The 23,212-nt window shown below is 37.6% G+C and overlaps 1 protein-coding gene across 1 annotated transcript in view; it reads left to right on the top strand.

Annotated features, from left to right (window-relative positions):
- Nucleotides 1–19,690, top strand: part of dnah10 (dynein axonemal heavy chain 10) — a 41,568-nt gene extending 21,878 nt beyond the window's left edge. The window contains exons 33-79 of the mRNA XM_048187284.1: nucleotides 57–191; nucleotides 813–965; nucleotides 1,050–1,238; nucleotides 1,948–2,094; nucleotides 2,188–2,379; nucleotides 2,460–2,578; nucleotides 2,738–2,896; nucleotides 2,993–3,128; nucleotides 3,214–3,336; nucleotides 3,423–3,554; nucleotides 3,639–3,855; nucleotides 4,021–4,140; nucleotides 4,283–4,428; nucleotides 4,541–4,693; nucleotides 4,781–5,041; nucleotides 5,269–5,441; nucleotides 5,629–5,722; nucleotides 5,821–5,985; nucleotides 6,225–6,413; nucleotides 6,534–6,705; nucleotides 6,860–7,063; nucleotides 7,162–7,242; nucleotides 7,362–7,559; nucleotides 7,791–7,952; nucleotides 8,178–8,352; nucleotides 9,314–9,495; nucleotides 9,632–9,768; nucleotides 9,877–10,094; nucleotides 10,206–10,427; nucleotides 10,508–10,655; nucleotides 10,744–11,023; nucleotides 11,301–11,530; nucleotides 12,020–12,293; nucleotides 13,292–13,396; nucleotides 13,485–13,639; nucleotides 13,743–13,897; nucleotides 14,624–14,807; nucleotides 15,022–15,222; nucleotides 15,306–15,515; nucleotides 15,627–15,722; nucleotides 16,082–16,253; nucleotides 16,329–16,460; nucleotides 17,859–18,070; nucleotides 18,245–18,412; nucleotides 18,962–19,142; nucleotides 19,228–19,373; nucleotides 19,521–19,690. Of these exons, the coding sequence (XP_048043241.1) occupies nucleotides 57–191; nucleotides 813–965; nucleotides 1,050–1,238; nucleotides 1,948–2,094; nucleotides 2,188–2,379; nucleotides 2,460–2,578; nucleotides 2,738–2,896; nucleotides 2,993–3,128; nucleotides 3,214–3,336; nucleotides 3,423–3,554; nucleotides 3,639–3,855; nucleotides 4,021–4,140; nucleotides 4,283–4,428; nucleotides 4,541–4,693; nucleotides 4,781–5,041; nucleotides 5,269–5,441; nucleotides 5,629–5,722; nucleotides 5,821–5,985; nucleotides 6,225–6,413; nucleotides 6,534–6,705; nucleotides 6,860–7,063; nucleotides 7,162–7,242; nucleotides 7,362–7,559; nucleotides 7,791–7,952; nucleotides 8,178–8,352; nucleotides 9,314–9,495; nucleotides 9,632–9,768; nucleotides 9,877–10,094; nucleotides 10,206–10,427; nucleotides 10,508–10,655; nucleotides 10,744–11,023; nucleotides 11,301–11,530; nucleotides 12,020–12,293; nucleotides 13,292–13,396; nucleotides 13,485–13,639; nucleotides 13,743–13,897; nucleotides 14,624–14,807; nucleotides 15,022–15,222; nucleotides 15,306–15,515; nucleotides 15,627–15,722; nucleotides 16,082–16,253; nucleotides 16,329–16,460; nucleotides 17,859–18,070; nucleotides 18,245–18,412; nucleotides 18,962–19,142; nucleotides 19,228–19,373; nucleotides 19,521–19,667 (7,950 nt within the window). The 3' untranslated portion in view covers nucleotides 19,668–19,690. The remainder of the gene's footprint in view (nucleotides 1–56; nucleotides 192–812; nucleotides 966–1,049; nucleotides 1,239–1,947; nucleotides 2,095–2,187; nucleotides 2,380–2,459; nucleotides 2,579–2,737; nucleotides 2,897–2,992; nucleotides 3,129–3,213; nucleotides 3,337–3,422; nucleotides 3,555–3,638; nucleotides 3,856–4,020; nucleotides 4,141–4,282; nucleotides 4,429–4,540; nucleotides 4,694–4,780; nucleotides 5,042–5,268; nucleotides 5,442–5,628; nucleotides 5,723–5,820; nucleotides 5,986–6,224; nucleotides 6,414–6,533; nucleotides 6,706–6,859; nucleotides 7,064–7,161; nucleotides 7,243–7,361; nucleotides 7,560–7,790; nucleotides 7,953–8,177; nucleotides 8,353–9,313; nucleotides 9,496–9,631; nucleotides 9,769–9,876; nucleotides 10,095–10,205; nucleotides 10,428–10,507; nucleotides 10,656–10,743; nucleotides 11,024–11,300; nucleotides 11,531–12,019; nucleotides 12,294–13,291; nucleotides 13,397–13,484; nucleotides 13,640–13,742; nucleotides 13,898–14,623; nucleotides 14,808–15,021; nucleotides 15,223–15,305; nucleotides 15,516–15,626; nucleotides 15,723–16,081; nucleotides 16,254–16,328; nucleotides 16,461–17,858; nucleotides 18,071–18,244; nucleotides 18,413–18,961; nucleotides 19,143–19,227; nucleotides 19,374–19,520) is intronic.
- The last annotated feature ends 3,522 nt before the right edge of the window (nucleotides 19,691–23,212 follow it).

Genomic DNA, 23,212 nt, shown 5'->3' on the forward strand with positions numbered 1-23,212 from the left:
TAAATGGCCTGTTTTATTTGTACACATCTTATTAATACATTATATGATGCTCTCAGGCCTTGTCGATGTTCCTGGGTGGAGCACCAGCCGGGCCTGCGGGTACAGGGAAAACTGAATCCACTAAAGATCTGGCAAAAGCTTTGGGGCTTTTGTGTGTAGTCACCAACTGTGGAGAGGGCATGGACTACATGGTAAGAGACTGCAGACTCAAAACTCCACTTAAAGATTATTGCTTTGCATGGTGACATGTTTAGTTTAACAAAATTATTGAGATGGTGTATTTAAATATGATATACACTACTGTTCAAAATGTATAAAAAAAAAATACAGTAATATTGTGAAATATTATAACTTTATATACTTTTTTTCTATTTTGATATATTTTAAAATGTAATTTATTCCTGTGATGGCAAAGCTGAATTTTCAGCAAACATTACTCCAGTTTTCAGTGTCACATGATCCTTCAGAAATCATTCTAATATGCTGAGTATTATTACAGTTGAAAACAGTTGTTCTGCTTAATATATTTGTGGAAACCATCATTTTTCCCCATAATTCTTTATATATTTGTGGAAACCATCATTTTTCCCCATAATTCTTTGTTGAATAGAAAATTCAAAAGAACAGCATTTGTTTGAAATCTTTTGTAACATTATCGATGTCTTTACTGTCACTTTTAATGAATTTAACGCATCCTTGCAGAATAATAAAAAACCTGAGCCAAAAATTTTGTTTAGATTTTAGATTTTGTTTTAATTTAGATTTCATTTAAATGTTGTTTTAATTTAGATTTTGTTTTTCCTGTCCCTTAGGCTGTAGGGAAAATCCTTTCTGGTTTAGCTCAGTGTGGTGCCTGGGGCTGTTTTGACGAGTTCAACCGCATTGATGCCTCAGTGCTGTCTGTCATCTCATCCCAGATCCAAACAATCCGAAATGCTCTCATGCTGGACCTCAAGAGGTTTCAAGTGAGTTTGTTACACTCTTATAGTCAAATACTGATTGTTGTACTTATCTCAGGCTCTGAGTGTCTGGTTTTTTGTGTTGTTTAGTTTGAAGGTCAAGAAATCAGTCTAGATAACCGCATTGGGATCTTCATCACGATGAACCCCGGTTATGCTGGGCGCACAGAACTTCCTGAGTCAGTGAAAGCTTTATTCAGACCAGTGGTAGTCATTGTGCCTGACCTGCAGCAGATCTGTGAGATCATGCTCTTCTCTGAAGGCTTCCTTATGGCTAAGGTGGGATCTCCTTCTATGTGAAAATGAGGGCTGGGCTGTCAGTAGATTAAATGGTTAGTTCAACCAAAAAAAATTAAAATTCTGTCATCTTTTTCTCCCCCTCATGTTGTTCCAAACCATAAGACTTTCATTCATATATATAAAACACAAAAGAAGACCTGAGAGATTTCTGTCCCTCCATTGAAAGTCCATGCAATCAAAATTTGAACTCTTCGAAAATGTTTTATTAAAAATATCCTCAATGGTTTTTCGAAGATTAATGAAAGTTTTATGGGTTTGAAATGACATGAAAGTGAGATGAAAGTGAAATTAATGGCAAAATTTTATAGCAGAATTTTTGAGCTATTCATTTAAAATATATGTCTATATAATATAAAGAAAATATATGAATCTGTAATATGTGTAAATGTTGGGTTTGACACTTTGTGTTGGAAATACAGCTGTTCAATACAGTGGCTCAGTCACAGTCACTAACTTTTGAATTCTTCGAAGAAATTGGATGGTATATTTTTTTAAGATGGCATAGCACCTCACAGAAATCAGCAATGATCAGACTAAAAAGAGAATAAATTATACCATTTATTTGTTTTTACTCAAAAACATTTACATGGACATTAAACAATGGTCCTCAGAGAGCTGTTTTTGTTGTTGTTGTGTGTGAATAGGCAAACAAAAGACATAAAAAATTGCATAAATGGTTTATTTGCAGGTTTTGGCAAAGAAAATGACAGTGCTGTACAAACTAGCACGGGAGCAGCTGTCTAAACAGTCACACTATGACTTTGGGCTTAGAGCACTGAAGTCAGTGTTAGTAATGGCAGGGGAGCTGAAGAGAGGTTCACCTGATCTCAGTGAGGTATTGATCTCTCTGCATCATCCTCCATCCCACCTTAATAAGCTGCCGTCACAAATTTACTCCTATTTTCTTCTTTCTCTTTTTCCTTTTTAGGATGTTGTTTTGATGAGGGCTCTTAGAGATATGAACCTGCCCAAGTTTGTATTTGAGGATGTTCCTCTGTTTTTGGGCCTCATCTCGGATCTTTTCCCCGGGCTTGACTGCCCACGTGTACGTTACCCCAGCTTTAATGACGCTGTAGAGGCCACCCTGCAGGAAAATAAGTATATAATGCTGCCCAGCCAGGTGATTCTTCCATTCAAAACTCATTTTCAAAGGATTGTAATTATTAAGCGTAATGATTCATGACTAATTTGTGAATGTAGGTGGACAAAGTGGTGCAAATGTATGAGACCATGATGACCAGACACACAACCATGGTGGTTGGACCGACAGGAGGAGGGAAATCTGTGGTGATCAACACACTCTGCCAATCACAGACCAGGTCTTTGTCTACTCATAAATAACAATATATTCATAAAATGGCTCATAACATAACTGCATATATTTTTTTTATACAGAATGTCTAAAAATTCTGCTACATGTTCATAAAACAAATAGTTCTCTCAGGCAAATACACATAACTTTTAAACTGTATCTGTAGGTTGGGCCTGCTGACCAAAATGTACTGCCTGAACCCTAAAGCGATGAGTGTGATTGAGCTATATGGGATCCTGGACCCGATCACTCGAGATTGGACTGATGGGATACTGTCTAACATATTCCGTGACATCAATAAACCCACAGACAAAAAAGAAAGGAGGTGAAAATTATGGCTTAAAAATTCTTCTACATCTATTTTATATCAAAGGCATGATATAAAACAGAATTCTACCATGAATTTGGCTTGGCTTTACAGGTACATCCTCTTTGATGGAGATGTAGACGCTCTATGGGTGGAGAACATGAATTCAGTTATGGATGATAACAAGCTTCTCACGCTGGCTAATGGAGAGAGAATTCGTCTACAGAGCCACTGTGCTCTGCTCTTTGAGGTATCATGTAAACCCTTTATTTTATCAAAGGACAAGAACATTGTGTAACTGTTGTGGACTTGCAAACATAAATGATGTATTTTAGGTTGGAGATCTGCAGTATGCCTCCCCTGCTACCGTTTCTCGTTGTGGAATGGTGTTTGTGGACCCCAAAAACCTTCGCTATGCTCCCTTCTGGGAAAAATGGGTTAACAGCAGAGCCCCCAAAGTAAATCCATTCCTACTGTGCCCTTAATTAAGCCCAAAGTTTATATATAAGATTATATTTTCAACATGCCTTTGCTGTGTCAACAGGAAAAGACAGAACTCCATAAACTGTTTGAAAAATATGTACCAAGTGCCATTGATATGATAGTAGATGGTATGGTTGATGGTAAACAGACAGAGAAACTGAAGACTGTGATCCCTCAGACGGATTTAAACATGGTGAGTGAGTCAGTAGAGACCTGAGCAACACTACAGTGTAAGTAATCTCTGTAGCATGTAGCCCAAACTTCTTTTTTCCTGTAGGTGATGCAGTTGACTGTGATGCTGGATTCTCTGCTGGAGAACGAGGACTTCATTTCTGAGGAGCTGGAGTGTTATTTTCTGGAGGCACTCTACTGTTCGCTGGGGGCTTCTCTCCTGGAAAAAGGCCGACAGAAGTTTGATGATTTTATCAAAAAGATGTCCTCTCTGAATAGTGTTCATGATGAGAAGGCGCTTGCTGGCCCTGGACAAATTCCAGGTAAGGTGGAAGCAGGAAACTTATTGCCAATGACAGTGAATTGAGAGAATATAAGTATTTCTTAATTTAATTTAATTAAATTATTGTTGTTATTAATAGAAATGCTTCTTTTTATTTTCTAATTATTCATTCATTTATATTTTATTCTTTTGTTTAATTTCACAGTTTACTTGCCAACTCTCTATGATTTTCATTTTGATGGAACCCAAAAGAAGTGGGTTCCCTGGAGCTCCATGGTATCAAAATACATTCATAACCCTGATATGAAATTCATCGACATCCTTGGTAAAGCAGCTTATTTCTTCTTCTTGCTCCTTCTTTGTATCGCTGTCCCTTCTTCTCCAACCTTTTCCTTATACTAATCTAGTAATTTTTATTCTGTATGCTTCACCAATAAAAGCTTATTTTATCCGCTGTTCTCTATCAGTCCCGACAGTGGACACAACTCGTGCTAACTGGCTGTTGGAACAGATGGTGAAGGTGAAAAGGCCAGTGGTGCTGGTTGGAGAATCTGGCACCTCTAAAACAGCCACCATACAGAACTTCCTGAGTAATCTCAATACAGATACAACTGTACGTCCATCGCTGTGAATATCAGTGAAGCGGCTTCTGTAAATTTAAACTATAAATGAATACAGCCCATTTGGACTTCACACACAGAATAACAATATGCAACTTTTGCCAGATAATGATGACCATCAATTTTTCATCGAGAACAACATCTATGGACCTGCAGAGGACTCTGGAGGCAAGTGTTGAAAAGAGAACCAAAGACACCTATGGTCCTCCGATGGGAAAAAGGCTCCTTGTCTTTATGGATGACCTCAACATGCCAAGGGTAAGAATGGATTTATACTGTAGGTCATATCCGAGACTGACCCTTCACCTCACGGCTCATCATGGATTCACGTTTGTTTGATCTCAGGTGGATGAATATGGCACTCAGCAGCCTATAGCTCTTCTAAAGCTGTTGTTGGACAGGGGTGGCATGTATGACAGAGGAAAGGAACTTAATTATAAACTCATAAAGGACTTGGGCTTCATTGCAGCCATGGGGAAGGCAGGGGGCGGTAGGAATGAGGTGGACCCTCGATTCATCTCTCTTTTCAGTGTGTTCAACATCCCCTTCCCGGAGGAAGAATCCCTGCACCTTATCTACTCCTCTATACTTAATGGACACACCAAGGTGCGAGAAATAATTAAACTCTCCATATCAGAACAAATGCCATTTGCTTTCATGATTTCATACAAAAATCTCTGTTTTAGGCTTGTGATGACACAATCATATAATAATATATTGCAGTGCTTTTACACTCTTATTGTGTTGATAGTTTGGATCATTGTAGTAGTATTTTTGCCAGCCCTATGTTTATTCATGAAATTAATCAGAATTATTGTTCTTGTATTTTAAAGCCCTTTGAGGAATGCATCCAAAACATGTGTGACAAGTTGACCTTTTGTACTCTGGATTTGTACAAAACCATAATTAAGGACTTACCGCCAACACCTTCCAAGTTCCACTACATCTTTAACCTGCGAGATCTCTCCAGAGTCTACCATGGCTTGACAATGACCAATCCTGAAAGGTTAAGAGTTTCATTATATAGAGGGCTATATTGTGATATAATCAAAAAAGTTTACCACTCTATACCATATGCAATACTCTATATCACTATGCTCCATATTGTATCCCTCATTCAGTGTCTTTTATGACCAGTTTGTGTCATGTTTATTTTAATAATAAGCATATGTTTTGCTCTCATTTAACTCCAGGTTCTGTACAATCACCCAGTTTGTACGTGTATGGAGGAATGAATGCTTAAGAGTCTTCCATGACAGACTTATCAATGAAACTGACAAAATCACGGTATGCTTGCTTCCAAGTAGCATGTTACAAAAGCCTGCGATTGTCTCCATCTTAAACTGCACACTTAGCGCCTCGTGTCCTGGCTTTTCTCTCTACAGGTCCAGGGGCATATAAAGAATCTGATTGAAGAGCACTTCAGATCAGACCTTGATTCAGCCATGAGAGACCCCATTCTGTTTGGAGATTACAGAACAGCTCTTAAGTCTGAACCAAGAGTTTATGAGGATATACTTGACTATGATGCATCCAAAGCTCTGTTTCAGGTGCATAGATGTCTTAATGTTCCATTTACATAAATGAGCTTGATAGATGATTTTATCCAAAGAAGCATGCATTGCAATCTAGCTGTTCATTTTTTTCCAATTCATTCATTACCTGGAAATGCACTTTCCAAAGCAGAAATCAGTATATCTGAAAACGAACAAGCTTGGCAGTCTGAAGCTTTTATTATTTTTCTTTTCAAACAATTTTTTTTTTCCCTTCCATTCTTTGACCCCTATAGGAGATCCTGGAGGAGTATAATGAAAATAAGACCAGAATGAACTTGGTGCTGTTTGATGATGCTCTTGAACACCTGACTGTCATTCATCGCATCATCAGAATGGACCGTAGTCATGCGTTGCTGGTTGGCGTAGGTGGTTCAGGGAAACAATCACTTACAAAGCTGGCTGCCTTCACTGCAGGTTATGAGGTAATTCGTTGTTTTTTTATATTCTATATGTAATATTTCCTGTTTATTTTCTACTTTTATATATTTTATCTATCCCCATTTATAGTATAGTATGAATCCTTTTATGCTGTTTGTTTATAGGTGTTTGAAATTGTGCTTAGTAGAGGGTACTCAGAGACTAACTTTCGTGAGGATCTGAAAACTCTGTACCTTAAATTGGGTATAGAGAATAAGAAAATGGTCTTCCTGTTCACTGATGCCCATGTGGCTGAGGAAGGTTTTCTGGAGCTCATCAACAACATGCTTACATCAGGTATATAAAAAAAACGACTTAAGGAAGTCTAATAAGGCAACATACACATTTTTTAATGAATCTATGTAAACATGTAAACATGAACAAATCATGTCACAGTTTAATAGACTGTATTAAAAAGAGATGACAGATGACATTTTCTTTGTGTTGTCAGGGATGGTTCCAGCACTGTTCGCTGATGACGAGAAGGAATCAGTCCTAAACCAGCTGCGAGATGAGGCTGTGAAAACGGGCTGTGGTCCATCAAAAGAGAGTGTATGGCAATACTTTGTCAACAAGAGTGCCAACAACCTGCATATAGTACTTGCCATGTCCCCTGTAGGAGACACTCTCAGAACACGCTGCAGGAATTTCCCAGGTCATTGAGCAAGGCATCAAAAATGAGTTTGTTAGGTCTTACTCCTACTTCTTTGATTTCAGAGTTTTATTTGTTGTTTGATTTTGTGTGTGTTTCAGGGTTGGTTAATAATACAAACATAGACTGGTTCTCCCCATGGCCTCTTCAGGCTCTACATGCAGTGGCCAAGACCTTCCTGGGTATGTATTAACTAGGGATTTCAAGGCAGTTTATAGATTATTGTTTACTAACCTTGTGCATGCATATTGCAACAATGCATACTCATTCATGCTAGTTTAAGTATCGTGTCTCATTTCAGGCGAGAGTCCAATGATCCCAGAGTGTCATTCAGAGGCGGTGATTGCTCACGTGTGCATGGTGCACGGCTCTGTGGGCGAGTATAGTAAACTGTTCCAGCAGACACTACGTCGCAGCAACTACGTCACCCCTAAAAACTTCCTGGACTTTATTAGCACCTACTCCAACCTACTTGAGGACAAAGATAAATACATACTGGGTAAGAGCAATTTCTTTTGAGCTGTATCATCATTAACCAAAAAAATAAACCAAATATAAATATTAGATGAAAAACTTTGACTAAACAGAAATTTGAAATAAAAAATGAAATTAAAATAAATGAACACAAAACCTGAAAATTACAAAAATTAAAAGCTAATTTAAAATATTAATAAAAACTATAATGGTATATAAAATCCTAGAATAACACTGATCTGTATGCATTTTCCAGCACAATATAAACGCCTAGAAGGAGGTTTGGATAAGCTGAAGGAGGCGAGTGGTCAGCTAGCAGAGCTCAACATCAAACTAGCTGAGCAGAAAGTGGTGCTGGCAGAAAAGACTTCAGCCTGTGAGATCCTTCTAGAAGAGATCTGCTCTAATACTGCTGTTGGTTAGTACAACATCACACAACATCACATACAAGAATTCCTACAGTAAAACGATTGGTATTAATATCAAGTTGGTTTTTAGTCATGTTACAAATGTGTTTATATTTTACATATTTATTAAAATAATGTAAAAAGTGGGAAAAGAAAGGATGTTCCGTATGGAAAGGAACAAACACTCTATTAAACAGCAACTGCTAAAAATAGATGGTAAACTCTGTATCTTTCAGCGGAGGAGAAGAAAGCCCTGGCGGAGGAGAAGGCTAAAGAGATAGAGGAGCAGAATAAGGTGATAGTGGTGGAGAAGAAGGATGCCGAGAGCTCTCTTGCTGAGGCTCTTCCTGCTTTAGAAGCCGCTCGCATGGCCCTGCAAGACCTGGACAAATCTGATGTCACGGAAATCAGGTGGCCACTCTGCTTGTAGACTGTAATATTTTTTTCTCTGTTCCTGGCTCCGGAGCAGGGTGAGCACTGCTTTTGTGGTGTTAACCCCTCATTGCGGTGCAAAACCTTGTACAGTGTGAAACAATAAAGTGTTGGAAGGTTACAACTAGCTGCTTAACAACCGATAACCAATAGCGTGCCTCATATTCACTTGCTTCGGACAGTCATGGAAACACGGTTTCACACTGTTTGTGTAAACAATAGTTTTAGCATTTGAGCAATATATAATATGCATTCGGCAATATATAATATGAGGATGGGCAATGCTAGAGCCCTTATGTAAGCACTGACACTGCAAGTATGCAAATAAGGATGTTAACCCAGGGTTTAGGAATGTAAAGTGTGAAACCGGGATTAATTGTTAAAGGGATAGTTCACCCAAAAATGAAAATTCTGCCTTTAATTACTCACTCTCACGTTGTTCCAAACCCATTAGTTTGTTCAACTTCGGAACACAAATGAACATAGAAAGCTCTCAGATTTCATCAAAAAGATCTTCATTTGAGTTCCGAAGATGAACAAAAGTCTTGCGGTTTGGAACGACATTAGGGTGAGTAAATGATGACAGAATTTTCGTTTTTGGGTGAACTAACCTTTTAACCCGGATAAATAATGAGCAATGTGAAACGTGACTCAAGATAACCCAGGATTCTGTTTACCCGGGGTTTATAATGACCCAGGGTTAACTATTTCAAGTGTGAAAAGCCCTTATGTGGTTTGCTCAGTGATTCTCAGATAATTTGTTTCTTTGTAGGAAAAGGAAATTAAATGCCTTTTTAATGATAGCAAAGCTCATTTCTGGTCTATTCCTTTACACATTCCATTTCATCACCAGATGTTGTAGCGACTTGACATGTCTGATTTATGGTTCCGTGCTATTTATTTATTTATCTCCTCCACCGTCTTGTTTGTGGTATTGTAGAACCTTCGCCAAGCCACCCAAACAGGTGCAGGTTGTGTGCGAGTGCATCCTAGTGATACGGGGGTATAAAGAGATCAACTGGAAGACAGCCAAGGGCATGATGTCAGAGGGCAACTTCCTGCGTCTGCTTATGGAGATGGACTGTGACTCAATCAGTGCCAATCAAGTGAAGACTGTCAAAGGTAAACCAAAATCCATAAACTCATCTTCTTCATGCTTTTCTGTGATCACAGTGCCTTGAAACAACTTATGAAGTATCTAGCTCCTCAACGTAAACCTAATCATGGACCCCTCCACCTTATAATATTGTATACCCAGCCTACTTAAGGAACCTCAACACCAGTTTGGAGGAGATGCAATCCATCAGTAAAGCTGGTTTTGGCATGCTAAGGTTCGTGGAGGCAGTCATGGGCTACTGTGAAGTCGCCAGAGACATCAAACCTAAGCGAGAAAAGGTATGATATGCTTATATAATAGAGACTTTAAATAAATGAATTCATTTACGTTTATTTGATCATATTTAAGAAGATGAGCTGAAATTAAATCAAGAATTACATTAAAAGGTAGCTCGTCTGGAGAGGAATTTCTTCCAGAGCAAACGTGAGCTGGAGCGAATCCAGAATGAGCTCAGTGCCATCCAGAAAGAGCTTGGAGCCCTTGGAGAGAAATATGAGGCTGCCATGACAGAAAAGCAACTTCTGCAAGATGAGGCCGAGGTTATGGAGAGAAGACTCATTGCTGCAGACAAACTCATCTCAGGCCTGGGATCAGAGAATAAGCGGTCAGTTGACCTGTGCCAAATACCTTTGCTTGAATATGAATGACTGATCATCACCAAGATAAATGACATTTTATCAATATTCTAATGTATTGTATGTCTATCTACATGTAGCTGGATGGAGGACCTGGAGGAGCTGAAGCAGCGGCGAGTACGTCTTCTGGGAGACTGTCTGATCTGCGCTGCATTCCTCAGCTATGAGGGAGCATTCAGCTGGGACTTCCGGAATGAAATGGTTTATGAGGTGTGGCAGGCAGATGTCCTAGAGAGAGGTATTCCTCTGAGCCAGCCTTTCCGAATAGAAAACCTGCTCACTGATGAGGTGGAGATCAGCCGGTGAGTCATCAAAGCATGTGTAGAAGAATGAATATTATATGTATATTTGTTTATGGGGAAAAAACTGTGCATTCTTTTAGATGGGGATCTGAAGGCCTTCCTCCAGATGAACTTTCAGTGCAGAATGGCATCCTGACCACCAGATCCAGCCGCTTCCCCCTGTGCATTGACCCCCAGCAGCAAGCCCTCAACTGGGTCAAAAAGAAGGAGGAGAAGAACAATCTGAAGGTTTCATTTCATTCCATCACTTTATTCTGAACAAAGTTTATCTGTAATTAATCTTGGACTATTTTATAGTAACTTTTCTGATTTGTAGATCTCGTCATTCAATGACCCAGACTTCTTGAAGGGGCTGGAGTTGGCCATTAAGTATGGTTTCCCCTTCCTGTTCCAAGATGTGGATGAATATATTGATCCAGTTATTGACAATGTCCTTGAGAAGAATGTAAAAGGGGCAGAGGGACGCCAGGTTGTCGTACTTGGTGATAAGGAAGTTGACTATGATCCCAACTTCAAACTTTATCTCAATACCAAACTTGCAAACCCCAAGTTTTCTCCTGCTATATTTGGGAAGGCCATGGTTATCAATTACACAGGTGAGAGCAAACTATGCGATACACAGCGGTTTATGCCCATTCACAACAGGTCTCGATTCAAACGGAAGTGTACAGCATTCACAGTTTATTAATATATTTACACATAGTCCAATGCCAATTTTGATAGTTCTCTGTATTACAGTATTATATGCTATTGTATTATAGGTTTTGAATTAAAAACTCAAATAAAGGTTTTTTCTAACTTTGGTGTGAATATGCATTTAATTTGAGATTTTACATATTATCATTTAATCTTTCTGCTAAAACTGTTTTTCAGTAACCCTAAAGGGCCTGGAAGATCAGCTGCTGAGTGTTATCGTGGGATTTGAGCGGAAGGAACTGGAAGAGCAGAGAGAACGGCTTATTCAAGAGACTAGTGAGAACAAACGTTTGCTGAAAGACCTGGAGGACTCACTGCTGAGAGAGTTGGCCACCTCCACTGGAAACATGCTGGATAATGTAGAACTGATACAGACTCTGGAGGAAACAAAGTCCAAAGCCAGTGAGGTCAGTTCACTGCACACTACACACATGTATAATGGCCTGCTACTTATTTCATAAGTATTTATCACAGAAACTCACTACCATTCAAAAGTTCAGCGTTGGTAAGATTTGTTCTAATGTTTTTGAAAGAAGTATCTTATGCTCACCAAAGCTGCATTTATTTGACCAAACATACAATTAAAAACAGTAATATTGCCAAATATTATTACAATTCATATTTCATATTTAAATATATTTTCAAATGTAGTGTATTCCTTTGATGGAAAAGCTGAATTTTAACAGCCATTACTCCAGTATAATAAAAAAATAAATAAAAACATTTAAATTGTAACAATGTAAAAGGCTTTACTGTCACTTGTGATGAATTTAATGCATCTTTGCTGAATAAAAGTATTAATTTCTTTAAAAAAGGGTATAAACTTTTGAATGGCAGTGTACATACTGATTAATGAAACTTAACAGGATTTTACATTCATTATTTGACTCCAACAGGTGTTCGAGAAACTGAAGCTGGCAGAAAAGACATCCATTGATATTGACATACTGAGAGACGGCTACCGTCCGGCTGCCAAGCGGGGGGCTGTCCTGTTCTTTGTGTTGTCTGAGATGGCTCTGGTCAATAGCATGTATCAGTATTCACTTGCTTCCTTCTTAGAGGTGTTTGACCTTTCACTGTCCAAGTCTCTACCCAACACAATCCTGCCCAACAGATTGAAGAACATCATGGACACACTTACACAGAATGTCTATAACTATGGTTGTACTGGTGAGCCTGTTAAGCATTTAAAGTCAAGTGGATTCTGATCATGGGAGTTTTAATAAACTATTTTTTAATATAATTTACTGCTAAACTTCATGCCATCAGATTAAAGGGATAGTTCACCCAAAAATGAAAATTTGATGTTTATCTGCTTACCCCCAGGGCATCCAAGATGTAGGTGACTTTGTTTCTTCAGTAGAACACAAATGATGATTTTTAACTCCAACCGCTGCCGCCTGTAAGTCAAATAATGCGAGTGAATGGGAACTTCTACTATAAGAGTAAATAAAACTTGCTTAGACAAATCCAAAATAAACCCTGCGGCTCGTGTCGACACATTGATGCCCTAAGACACGAAACTATCAGTTTGTGTGAGAAACCGAACAGTATTTATATCATTTTTTTACCTCTAATACACCACTATGTCCAGCTGCACTCGCTTAGTGAGGTCTGATCGCGCTCTGACAACGGAATTAATGTCTAGCACTCATTGAAGTATACACGCGAGACATCACTGCTGTTGTCTGAGTGTGATCAGACCTCACTAAGCGAGTGCTGAACGCAGTTGGACATAGTGGTGTATTAGAGGTAAAAAATTATATAAATACTGTTCGGTTTCTCGCACAAACCGATTGTTTCGTGTCTTAGGACATCAGTGTGTCATCACGAGCCGCAGGGTTTAATTTGGATTTGTCTAAGCAAGCTTTATTTACTCTTATAGTAGAAGTTCCCATCCACTCGCATTATTTGACTGACAGATGGCAACGGTTGGAGTTAAAAATCATCATTTATGTTCTACTGAAGAAACAAAGTCACCTACATCTTGGATGCCCTGGGGGTAAGCAGATAAACATCAAATTTTCATTTTTGGGTGAACTATCCCTTTAAGACATTTTATAGTCCATGAACATTAGCAGCTAGTGATGACAGGAAAAAGTTTAGATGAAATCACAGTTGTTTCTTCAACGGATTCAATCCAAACTTCTTTTTGCTTTGTTGTTTAGGTCTGTTTGAAAGACACAAACTTCTCTTCTCGTTCAACATGACTATTAAGATTGAGCAGGCAGATGGCCGAGCACCCCAGGATGAACTTGAGTTCTTCCTCAAAGGTAGGAGCTTCAGGAAAACTTTCTCTCTTTTGCAATATAAACATGCACAACAATACACATACACATCCAATCTTCTTCCTTTCTCCAGGTAACCTCTCTCTGGAGAAGAGCAAACGTAAGAAGCTGTGCGACTGGCTGCCTGATCAGGGCTGGGAGGATATAGTGCGCCTTATGGAACTTTTTCCAAATGAATTTGGCACTTTAGCTGATGATATAGAAAAGAATCCTGAGGAATGGAAGAAAGTAAGTGGCAGAAATCATCAAACACACACCAGATGAACCTAGGGTGAGATACTATATATCACTTATGGAGTACCACCCATAATTTCTTTCTGTTTCTGAACAGTGGTATGACTTGGAGGCTCCAGAGCAGGCTTTCTTCCCCATGAAGTACAAGGACAGCCTCACTCCCTTCCAGAAGCTTCTGCTGATCCGCTGCTTCAGGCTGGACAGAGTCTATCGTGCTGTTAGCGATTACGTCACGCTTACCATGGGAGAGATGTAAGAGGAAACTGAAAATTATTTATGGATTTTATAAAACAGATCATGTAACCACAGGGGAGTACATATTTAATTAATTATTAGTAAAAATATTTTATGGATAATAATTCAGTTTAGTTAGGAAATCATGATTTTGTGGATTTTTACTATTGAAAATTAATGTAGATTAAGAACTGAACACATAAAACCTTTTATTATAATTATATTTGATTAATAATTGTCAGAAAATTAATCTCTAGCACATCTCTAGTAAGGACTATAGAGGGAAAATGACATCTAAAGGCTGGAATACACTACACAACTTTAAAAATCCTAACAGTAAACAAGTAAACAATAGACATTGTACACTTGCAGACTTGTAAAATGATTATAGAGACAAACTGGGCATCATACACTAAAGGACTGAGGATTACACACAAATTGTTCCAAACACAACAAACTCATGCAGAAATGTGCATGGTTGGCAGGAGACACATGACAAATGAAAACAATATGTGTTCTAAAACTATTCAAAATATCCAACATCCAACGTGTCCATCCAACTCCAACTTCCCAAAATCTACACACTGGCAACTAGCATTGACTCCTCCACACTGCAAATTAGGACAAACCATTGGTGCAAATGTCTTGTAGCGTATTCCGGCCTGAATGTTCATATAATAAAAGCCCAAGCTTTTTAATGTCAGACAATCAGAAACAATAGCTATCTTTTTCTTTGTCACTCAGATACGTACAGCCCCCCGTTATCAGTTTTGAAGCCATCTTTGACCAGAGCTCCCCAAACTCCCCCATTGTGTTTATTCTGAGTCCAGGCTCAGAACCAGCCAATGATCTGATGAAATTAGCCAAACGCTCTGGCTTTGGGGCCAACAGACTCAAATTTCTTGCCATGGGGCAGGGACAGGAGAAGGTAAATGTGCACTGACACAAAAACACAGTCTAAAGTATATGCTACAAGTATATGCTACAGTTCTCGTGACCATTATCATTTTTGACACCAGTACAGTGCACAGCAGTGGGGCATTGTATCTTGACCACCACCAATATCATAACAGACATATATGGGAAATCTACATTTGAACTCTACAAGACAGTCTGTAAAAAATAGAACATTTCTATTTCAGGTAGCATTGCAGCTGTTGGATACTGCAGTGGCACGAGGGCAGTGGCTGATGCTTCAAAACTGTCACCTTTTAGTGAAATGGCTGAAGGATCTAGAGAAAGCACTGGAAAGAATCACTAAACCCCACCCAGACTTCCGTCTCTGGCTCACTACTGATCCCATTAAGGACTTCCCTATCGGCATCCTGCAGAAATCCCTCAAGGTCAGGACACTTTTAATGTGTGACATTTAATGTGTGATTATTTATTTCCACGTTAATTAATGTTTTTCTCATGTCGCCTTCAGGTTGTAACAGAACCTCCAAATGGGCTGAAGCTGAACATGAGGGCGACGTATTTTAAGATCCCTCACGATAAGCTCATGGGCTGTGCTCACCCAGCCTTTCGCAGTCTGGTTTATGTGCTGGCCTTCTTCCATGCTGTGGTACAGGAAAGACGCAAGTATGGCAAGATCGGCTGGAATGTGCCTTATGATTTCAACGAGTCCGACTTCCTGGTAAGTTTGCTGCTCTAATCCGAAGGTCCTTAGAGGTAGTGTTCAGATAGTATTGTCAAGTCTGAGACACTTTACATTGCATTTTGATTATGTAGTTTCATTTTCTCTCAGGTGTGTATGGAAATTTTGGACACCTACCTGACCAAAGCCCAAACTCAAGGAGATGCCGCGATACCATGGGGAAGTCTCAAATACCTAATTGGAGAGGTAAATATCATAATAAGTTAATCTTGTCATTTTATAGGCTGACTGCAGAAGATTGTTCAGAAGTAACAGTAAAGACAATTTATAATGTTACAAAGGATTTTAATAAAGAAATGCTGTTCTTTATTCAGAGAATCCTGAAAAAAAAATTATCATAGTTTCCACAAAAAGTTTAAGCAGGACAGCTGTTTTCAACAATAATAAAAAAAAAAGAAATGTTTCTTGAGCACCAATAAACATATTAGAATGATTTATGATTAGAGTTGTTTTAAATTGTAACAATATTTCACAATATTACTGTTTTACTGTATTTATACTGTATTTATATTGTATCTATATATAATTTCAAATGCCTCTTGCAGGTGATGTATGGTGGCAGGGCTATTGACAGCTTTGATCGTAGGATCCTCACAGTTTACATGGATGAGTATCTGGGTGACTTCATCTTTGACACCTTCCAGCCCTTCCACTTCTTTCACAATAAAGATGTGGACTACAAGATCCCACCACACGGACCCAAGCAGGTTTATGTTGGTACGTTGCTGCTTACAATCCAGCATCAGAAAGACTCTGAATGTGACAGACACTCAAACTCTCCATGTTTTGCAGATGAGATAGAGTCGCTGCCTCTTGCTAACACGGCAGAGGTGTTTGGTTTACACCCTAATGCTGAGATCGGATACTACACACAGGCTGCTCGAGACATGTGGACTCATCTTATTGAGCTACAACCTCAGACAGGTACCTGATTTATAGTACTTTATGTTACTGAAATAAAGGGATGTCCCGAGCCGGATTTTTTCAAGGATTTTTTTTAACTGATCGGTATTGGCAATCCTAAGCCAGATCCTTTATTTTACGTCAGCTATCGTGCAGGGGTCGTGCAGTTGGTGGCGGTATGCACCTTCAAGTGGATTTGTCAACTTTCATTAAAAGGAAAAAAAGCTTCTCAAATGTGCACGCGTGAGAACTATTCTAGCGCGTCACACGCACATTCGAGCTTCCATGTTTAGCGTATTTGATGCACACTTTTGTAAGGAATCACTCGAAAGTCATTTATAGTCATGTATTTTTATCTGCCATCAGACTATCTGAGATGTACGGAAGAGGATTAGGGCCTAGCAATAATAAAAAAATAAAACCATCTCGAGATTAAAGTTGAGAATAAACTCGTTAAATTACGAGAAAAAAACTCATTAAATTTCTAGAAAAAAGTCGAGATAAAATGTTGAGAATAAAGTCATTAAATTACGAGAAAAAAGTCATTAAATTACGAGAACAAATTCGTTAAATTATGAGAAAAATGTTGTTAAATTTTGAGAAAAAAGTCGAGATAAAATGTTGAGAATAAACTCATTGAATTATGAGAAAAAATTAAAGAATTTGTTCTCGTAATTTAACGAATTTGTTCTCATAATTTAACAAATTTGTTCTGGTAATTTAACGACTTTTTTCTCATATTTTAACGAACTTGTTATCGTAATTTAACGACTTTTTTCTCTTAATTTAATGACTTTATTCACAACATTTTATCTCGACTTTTTTCTCGAAATTTAACGAGTTTTTTCTCGTAATTTAATGAGTTTATTCTCAACATTTCATCTTGACTTTTTTCTCGAAATTTAATGAGTTTTTTCTTGAAATTTAACAACTTTAATCTCGAGATGGTTTTATTTTTTTATTATTGCTTGGCCCTAATCCTCTTCCGTAGAGATGTCATTGCCATAACGCATTGCTATACTTGACTAACAGACTGGCATTCTGACTCCACAAGCTACTTGCTTTCTAACCTTACCACCACCATTTTCTTTTTCTTCTTGTTGCAATTATTCTGCTTATTTTACATATAAAATACAAGAAGTTTATCATCCCATATAAGTTTAGTCCCATATTCCTAATTGTTAGCACATGTTAACATCTACCAATGTTTATTAAAAAAAAAATATTAAAAAAAGGTGCAAACATTCACTGATGCTCCAGAAAGAAACACAATGAATTAAACTTTTGAACAGTAAGAAGATGTGTACATTTTTCTTATTTTGTTGCATTGTGTTTCCTTCTGGAGCACCAGTGAATGTTTTCACATTTTGTAATATTTGATACATATACATACATATATACATTTATTGCTATGCATAGGTGACTCTGGCGGTGGCATTAGTAGAGATGAGTACATCAGCCAAGTGGCACGGGACATTCAGAGCAAACTGCCTGAAGAATTTGACCTGGATGTGATCCGCAAGAAGATGGGGCTGGAGATCTCCCCAACATCTGTAGTACTGCTACAAGAGCTGGAGCGCTTCAACAAACTTACGCTCAGGATGAGACGTTCTCTGGCTGAACTACAGCGAGTGAGTGACATAAAATAAAAGAAGAGAGAAATAAAAGAATAAAATAAAATCTATTACAGCTAACAGTTAATACAACTGTTTATGCTATTCTTTGGTTGTTCATAAAATATGAAAAAAAAGAAAAACGGGAAGGTTTCACACTCACACTTCAGTATGTGTGCTTTCTGTCTAAAGGCCCTGGCTGGTGAGGTGGGAATGAGCAGCGAGTTAGATGAGGTGGCGAGAGCTCTGTTTAATGGGCAGATTCCTGTTATCTGGAGGAAACTGGCACCAGATACTCTAAAATCTCTAGGGAACTGGATGATCCACTTCAAGAGACGACATGAACAGTACAGCTCATGGGTGAGAATCAGATATCACACCATATATAAAGTCTCATGCTTGCCTTTGTTTGATCATAAATACAATATAAAGAGTAAAAGTGTTAAACATTATTACAATTTAAAATAACTTTTTTTATTTTAATATTTTTAAAATTAAATCATTCTAATATGTTGCTGATTTGGTGCTGAATAAAATATTAATTTCATAAAAAAATATCTGTGTAGTATATTTTTGTGTATTTAGTTGAATAACAGAAGTGTTACCTTGTTGTCTGTTAAAAAATTACTTACGGCCTTGCCGATGTGTATTAACAATTTTTGTAAATTTTAAACATATTTTTAGAATTTTAAATATTTTTTATTCATTTTATGTAATGTTTCTTCAAACTTCCTGTATCCTGGTTTAAAATAATTTTTAAATGCCAAATTTTCAGTGTCGACCTTTGAACCTCACTGCGTTCATTATGTCTACTATCTCAGCTCCTGTAAATCAACTTTTAACTAAAGTTATCAAATGTGCTACTAAATAAATAAATACATTTTATCTCGTTGTTTTTCATTTATGTAGGTGAATGAGGGAGAGCCCTGCGTGATGTGGTTGTCAGGCTTGCATATCCCAGAATCGTACCTGACAGCACTGGTCCAGGCCACCTGCAGGAAGAACGGCTGGCCTCTGGATCACTCCACTCTCTACACACAGGTTACACAGTACAGGAGTGAGGATGAGATCAAAGAGAGACCAGGACAGGGTGAGAGCACACAAAACATTGCGCATAAAAAATGAACATGAGGTTATTGAGACTCAAACACATGTTCTTCTTTGTTTTCTGCCAGGATGTTATGTATCAGGACTGTATCTGGAGGGGGCAGACTGGGACATTGAACAGGGCTGTCTGGTGCGCAGCAAACCCAGAGTTTTAGCGTCTCAACTACCCGTTCTCAAAATCATTCCCATTGAAGCACGTCGCCTCAAACTCCAGGCAAGATGCTTTTCTTTTCTTTTCTTTTCTTTTCTTTTCTTTTCTTTTCTTCTATTTAAATCAGGTGTTCAGTTCATCTTAGAATATCTGTCTGGAAAGACTTGTAATCTGTAAGTAAAGTGTATCTTTGGGTTTTTTTTTTTGTAGAACACCCTGAAGACTCCAGTCTACACCACCTCAATGAGGAGGAATGCTATGGGTGTTGGACTGGTGTTTGAGGCTGATCTTTTCACCACCAAGCACATTTCTCACTGGGTACTGCAGGGAGTGTGTCTGTGCCTCAATGCTGACTGATACTCTGACTGATATTAAATGAAGGAAATGAGGATTTCAAAACTTTAATAACTTAAAATATATTAACTTAATAGAATAATAGAATGTTTTGTTTGTGACCAATGATTTTATTAAAATTTTAAAAGACTAAAAGACTGTTTAATTTTGTCAAAGTGTTTTGTGTTTCACCACTGGATGGCAGCACACCAATTATTTCTGCTAGAACCTGTTGCATTCAGTGTTTGAGAAAAGATCTCAAACTTTGTCTACTTGATTTGACATAAAATGTTAAATAACTATCACTTTTTTGTTTACTTAATTGAACTCTTAACAAGTAGAACCCTCCAAAAAAAATTCACAATTTATTGTTATAAAACCTTATAAAACATTACTCTTTCAGCTACTTATAAAACATTACTCTTTTATCTTTTGTTTATTCTGACCCCTTGATGTCATAAGTGTTGCTGGTTTTATCCAAAAATTGCTTTGTTATAAAACCTGCCACAAAAAAAGCTGAAATAGTTCAAGCACTAAAATACTGAAATAAATATAAAGCTAAAAAGAAATATTTAAAAAAAAAACTAATAAAAAAGACAAAAGCACATAAAATTTTAAACCAAACAAACTACAATTAAAATACTATAAAGTAACATTATTAAGCAGAATGCAGAGAATGTTTGTTTGAAACATTCTGATATTTTTTTTTAGTAATTAATTTCTTAATTCCTTCCAAAATGCTTCATCAGTTCCACTGTTCAGTCACTGGGGGGTGCTCTGGCCACATACAGTTTGCCTCACCAAAGTTAGTGCCTAGAAACTGATTTACCTCAAGGTGTATAAATGCAATAGTTCAGTTTAAGATTGATTTTTTTCTTCTTCTTTTTTTAAAAACTTAAGTATCATTTTAATTTTACTGTTATAAAGAATTTGTAATGAAGAATCCTTGGATAATATGCTCCTCTCAAACTCACATAACCAAGTTGAGACTGAGGAACGCTGACAGTCATTGAGATTTAATATTTTTCATTAACTAAAGACAAAATTGAATTATTAAAAATAATAATAATATTAAAATAAAACCCCCAAAACGACGTTTAGTGAAACAAAGTTGTAATTATAACATCAACCAGCAGGGGCTAATTGGGTCATGCTGATCATCCAAACCTTAACCTCACCCTCTTGATTTAGCCTTTTAAAAAATTAAACTGATACTGAGAGCATATACTCTCTTAGCTGCCTTATCTAGCCACACTTTGCTCTATCTAGTGACAACATCAGACAGCATCAGGTGTGGAAACTTTAGACAGGTGAGATTGTTTTTTCAGTGGGATTTAATCAGATTTATCCTCAGGCTGTTTTCTTGCTCCCTGGACCCAGCACTGCATCAGACAAGAGGAACCAGAGCTCACATCTGGGGAGGTGAACAGTCCTGCTGATGTGACGTAGACCAAATGAAATAAGCAGAACTATACAAATTCAGTACATTTCTGACGAGACATTCAGCAAATGACGCTTGCTGATTATGTTTCCGTCAAACTGTCATAGCTGCATTGGCAATGGCAACAATTCAAGGGAGTCTTTTGGGGAGGGTGGGGGATATCAGGTTACAATAAACAACGTTACAATAAAAATGAAATAAAAAGGGTTATATAAATAACATTTGGCAGTCTAATCAAATGCTGAGTCAAGAAAGAGATGTGAAATGTCTTGGCTGATTTCACTTATGATTCATGACTCACACTAGACATGGAAGGTCAGGTTAATGGATACAGTACTTCAGCAAAAGTTCTGTTGCTCATTTTGGCAAATGTTCACAGTATGTAAACTATATACTGCCACAAATGTTGTATGGTAAAGTGCTATGCTAACATGTTAAGATATCAATTCAAGTACTAAGTTTTTGAAGATCTGAGTTTTCTTTTTATGGCTCTTTGGATATAATCTAGTTTCTAAATCTTCAAACAGCAGGCAAAGATACCAGACTTCTAATCTGTTCTTCAACCAAAGTCCCTTTGCCAGTTCAAAATCCCTGTTCCAGCACACTCGCATCTCACGGCTGGTTTGGGACCTAATAGATGACGTAATTGCTGGGAGGTGGGGACCAGTTACTGCCCTGCTTTCCCCGTCATCCATAATAAGTTGCCTGCAGCCATGTTGTGATGTATACTGTATGGAGATGCTAGTGGAATGTTTATGGATCATCCTCATAATTTTTCTCCAGTAGTGTTAATTATTTCCCCACTGTAAACTTTACAATTAGGGATTCACTCAGGTTGTGTAATTCCAACTCTTTTTTGTGTTATTTTAGGCATTGTATTCTCTGCATGGGTGTAGAGTAGACACTTTATTTCTTTTTAGGCATAATCAGTTTTTTATTAAAGCTTTTTGGCAAGCTAGCTACTTTTCAAAAAATTGGGGTCAGTAGTAGAAGTGTCTTATGCTGTCCAAGATTTATTTGATCAAAAATACAGTAAAACAGCAATATTGTGAAATTATATTATAGTTTAAAAATAACTCATTTCTTTGTTCATATATTTTAAAATGTAATTTATTTCTAAAATGGCAAAGCTGAATTTTCAGCATCATTACTCCAGTCTTCAGTGTCACATGATCCTTCAGAAATCATTCTAACACGCTGATTTGGTGCTCAAGAAACATTTCTTATATCATCAATGTTGAAACAGCATTTATATGAAATAGGAATATTTTCAAACACCTCTTTTGGCTCTTTGGTCAATCGAATGCATCCATGTTAAATAAAAGTATACATTTCTTTGTTTAAAAAAGTCATACAGACCCCAAACGTTTTCATAATGTCTTAATTATGCAGTTATGCTGACTAAATTCTGCAAATTCAGTCTGGAATATAATTCCCCTCCTTCCATCGGCTGTTGTACTCTCAATGGGTGCCACAATGGGTGGTGATTATGTTGACTCTGAGAAGCCAGAATGACATAGATCTTACCTACTATGGAGACTCTTTGTCTGGGTGGCTGCTATGGAAACACTGGCAGAGAAAGTGAAGGTTAGGAAATACTGATGACTGAATAAATTAATAATTTTGCAAGGCCAAATCTTACTTTAATGCTGTGAGTTGCTCAACTCAAATTGACCTGTGTCATGTATATCTATACTGGTTATATGGATGAAGATAGTCTATATACACTGATAAAATAGTCTATATACACTGATTAATGATATGATCATTGAAACCCAAGACTTGAGTTTCAAAACAAGCATTATAAATCCTGCCTCTAAGCAAATGATTTTTGTATCTGTATAATCAGCACTCAGACACTCTCCCCTCCAGCTATAAGATGATTGAGGTTTTGCACGGAATTATAAATAAGACAGGTGGATATCTGCTCTTTTTCGACTTGCAATCCTCTGGGTCTGAAGATTGAGATCTGTATGATTTATGCATCTTAAAAGACAGCCACTACTGTGAGTATAAATATCACAATTGGCCCACTGGAGATTGGCAAATTTGATTAGATTGCTGTGAGTGTCCTTTCATCTTCTCATCATTGCTTCTTTTTCTTGGCTTTCAGCTGTGTAAATGGCCT

Source organism: Megalobrama amblycephala, linkage group LG4 (genome assembly GCF_018812025.1).
Source record: "Megalobrama amblycephala isolate DHTTF-2021 linkage group LG4, ASM1881202v1, whole genome shotgun sequence".
In the NCBI taxonomy this organism is placed as follows: domain Eukaryota; kingdom Metazoa; phylum Chordata; class Actinopteri; order Cypriniformes; family Xenocyprididae; genus Megalobrama; species Megalobrama amblycephala.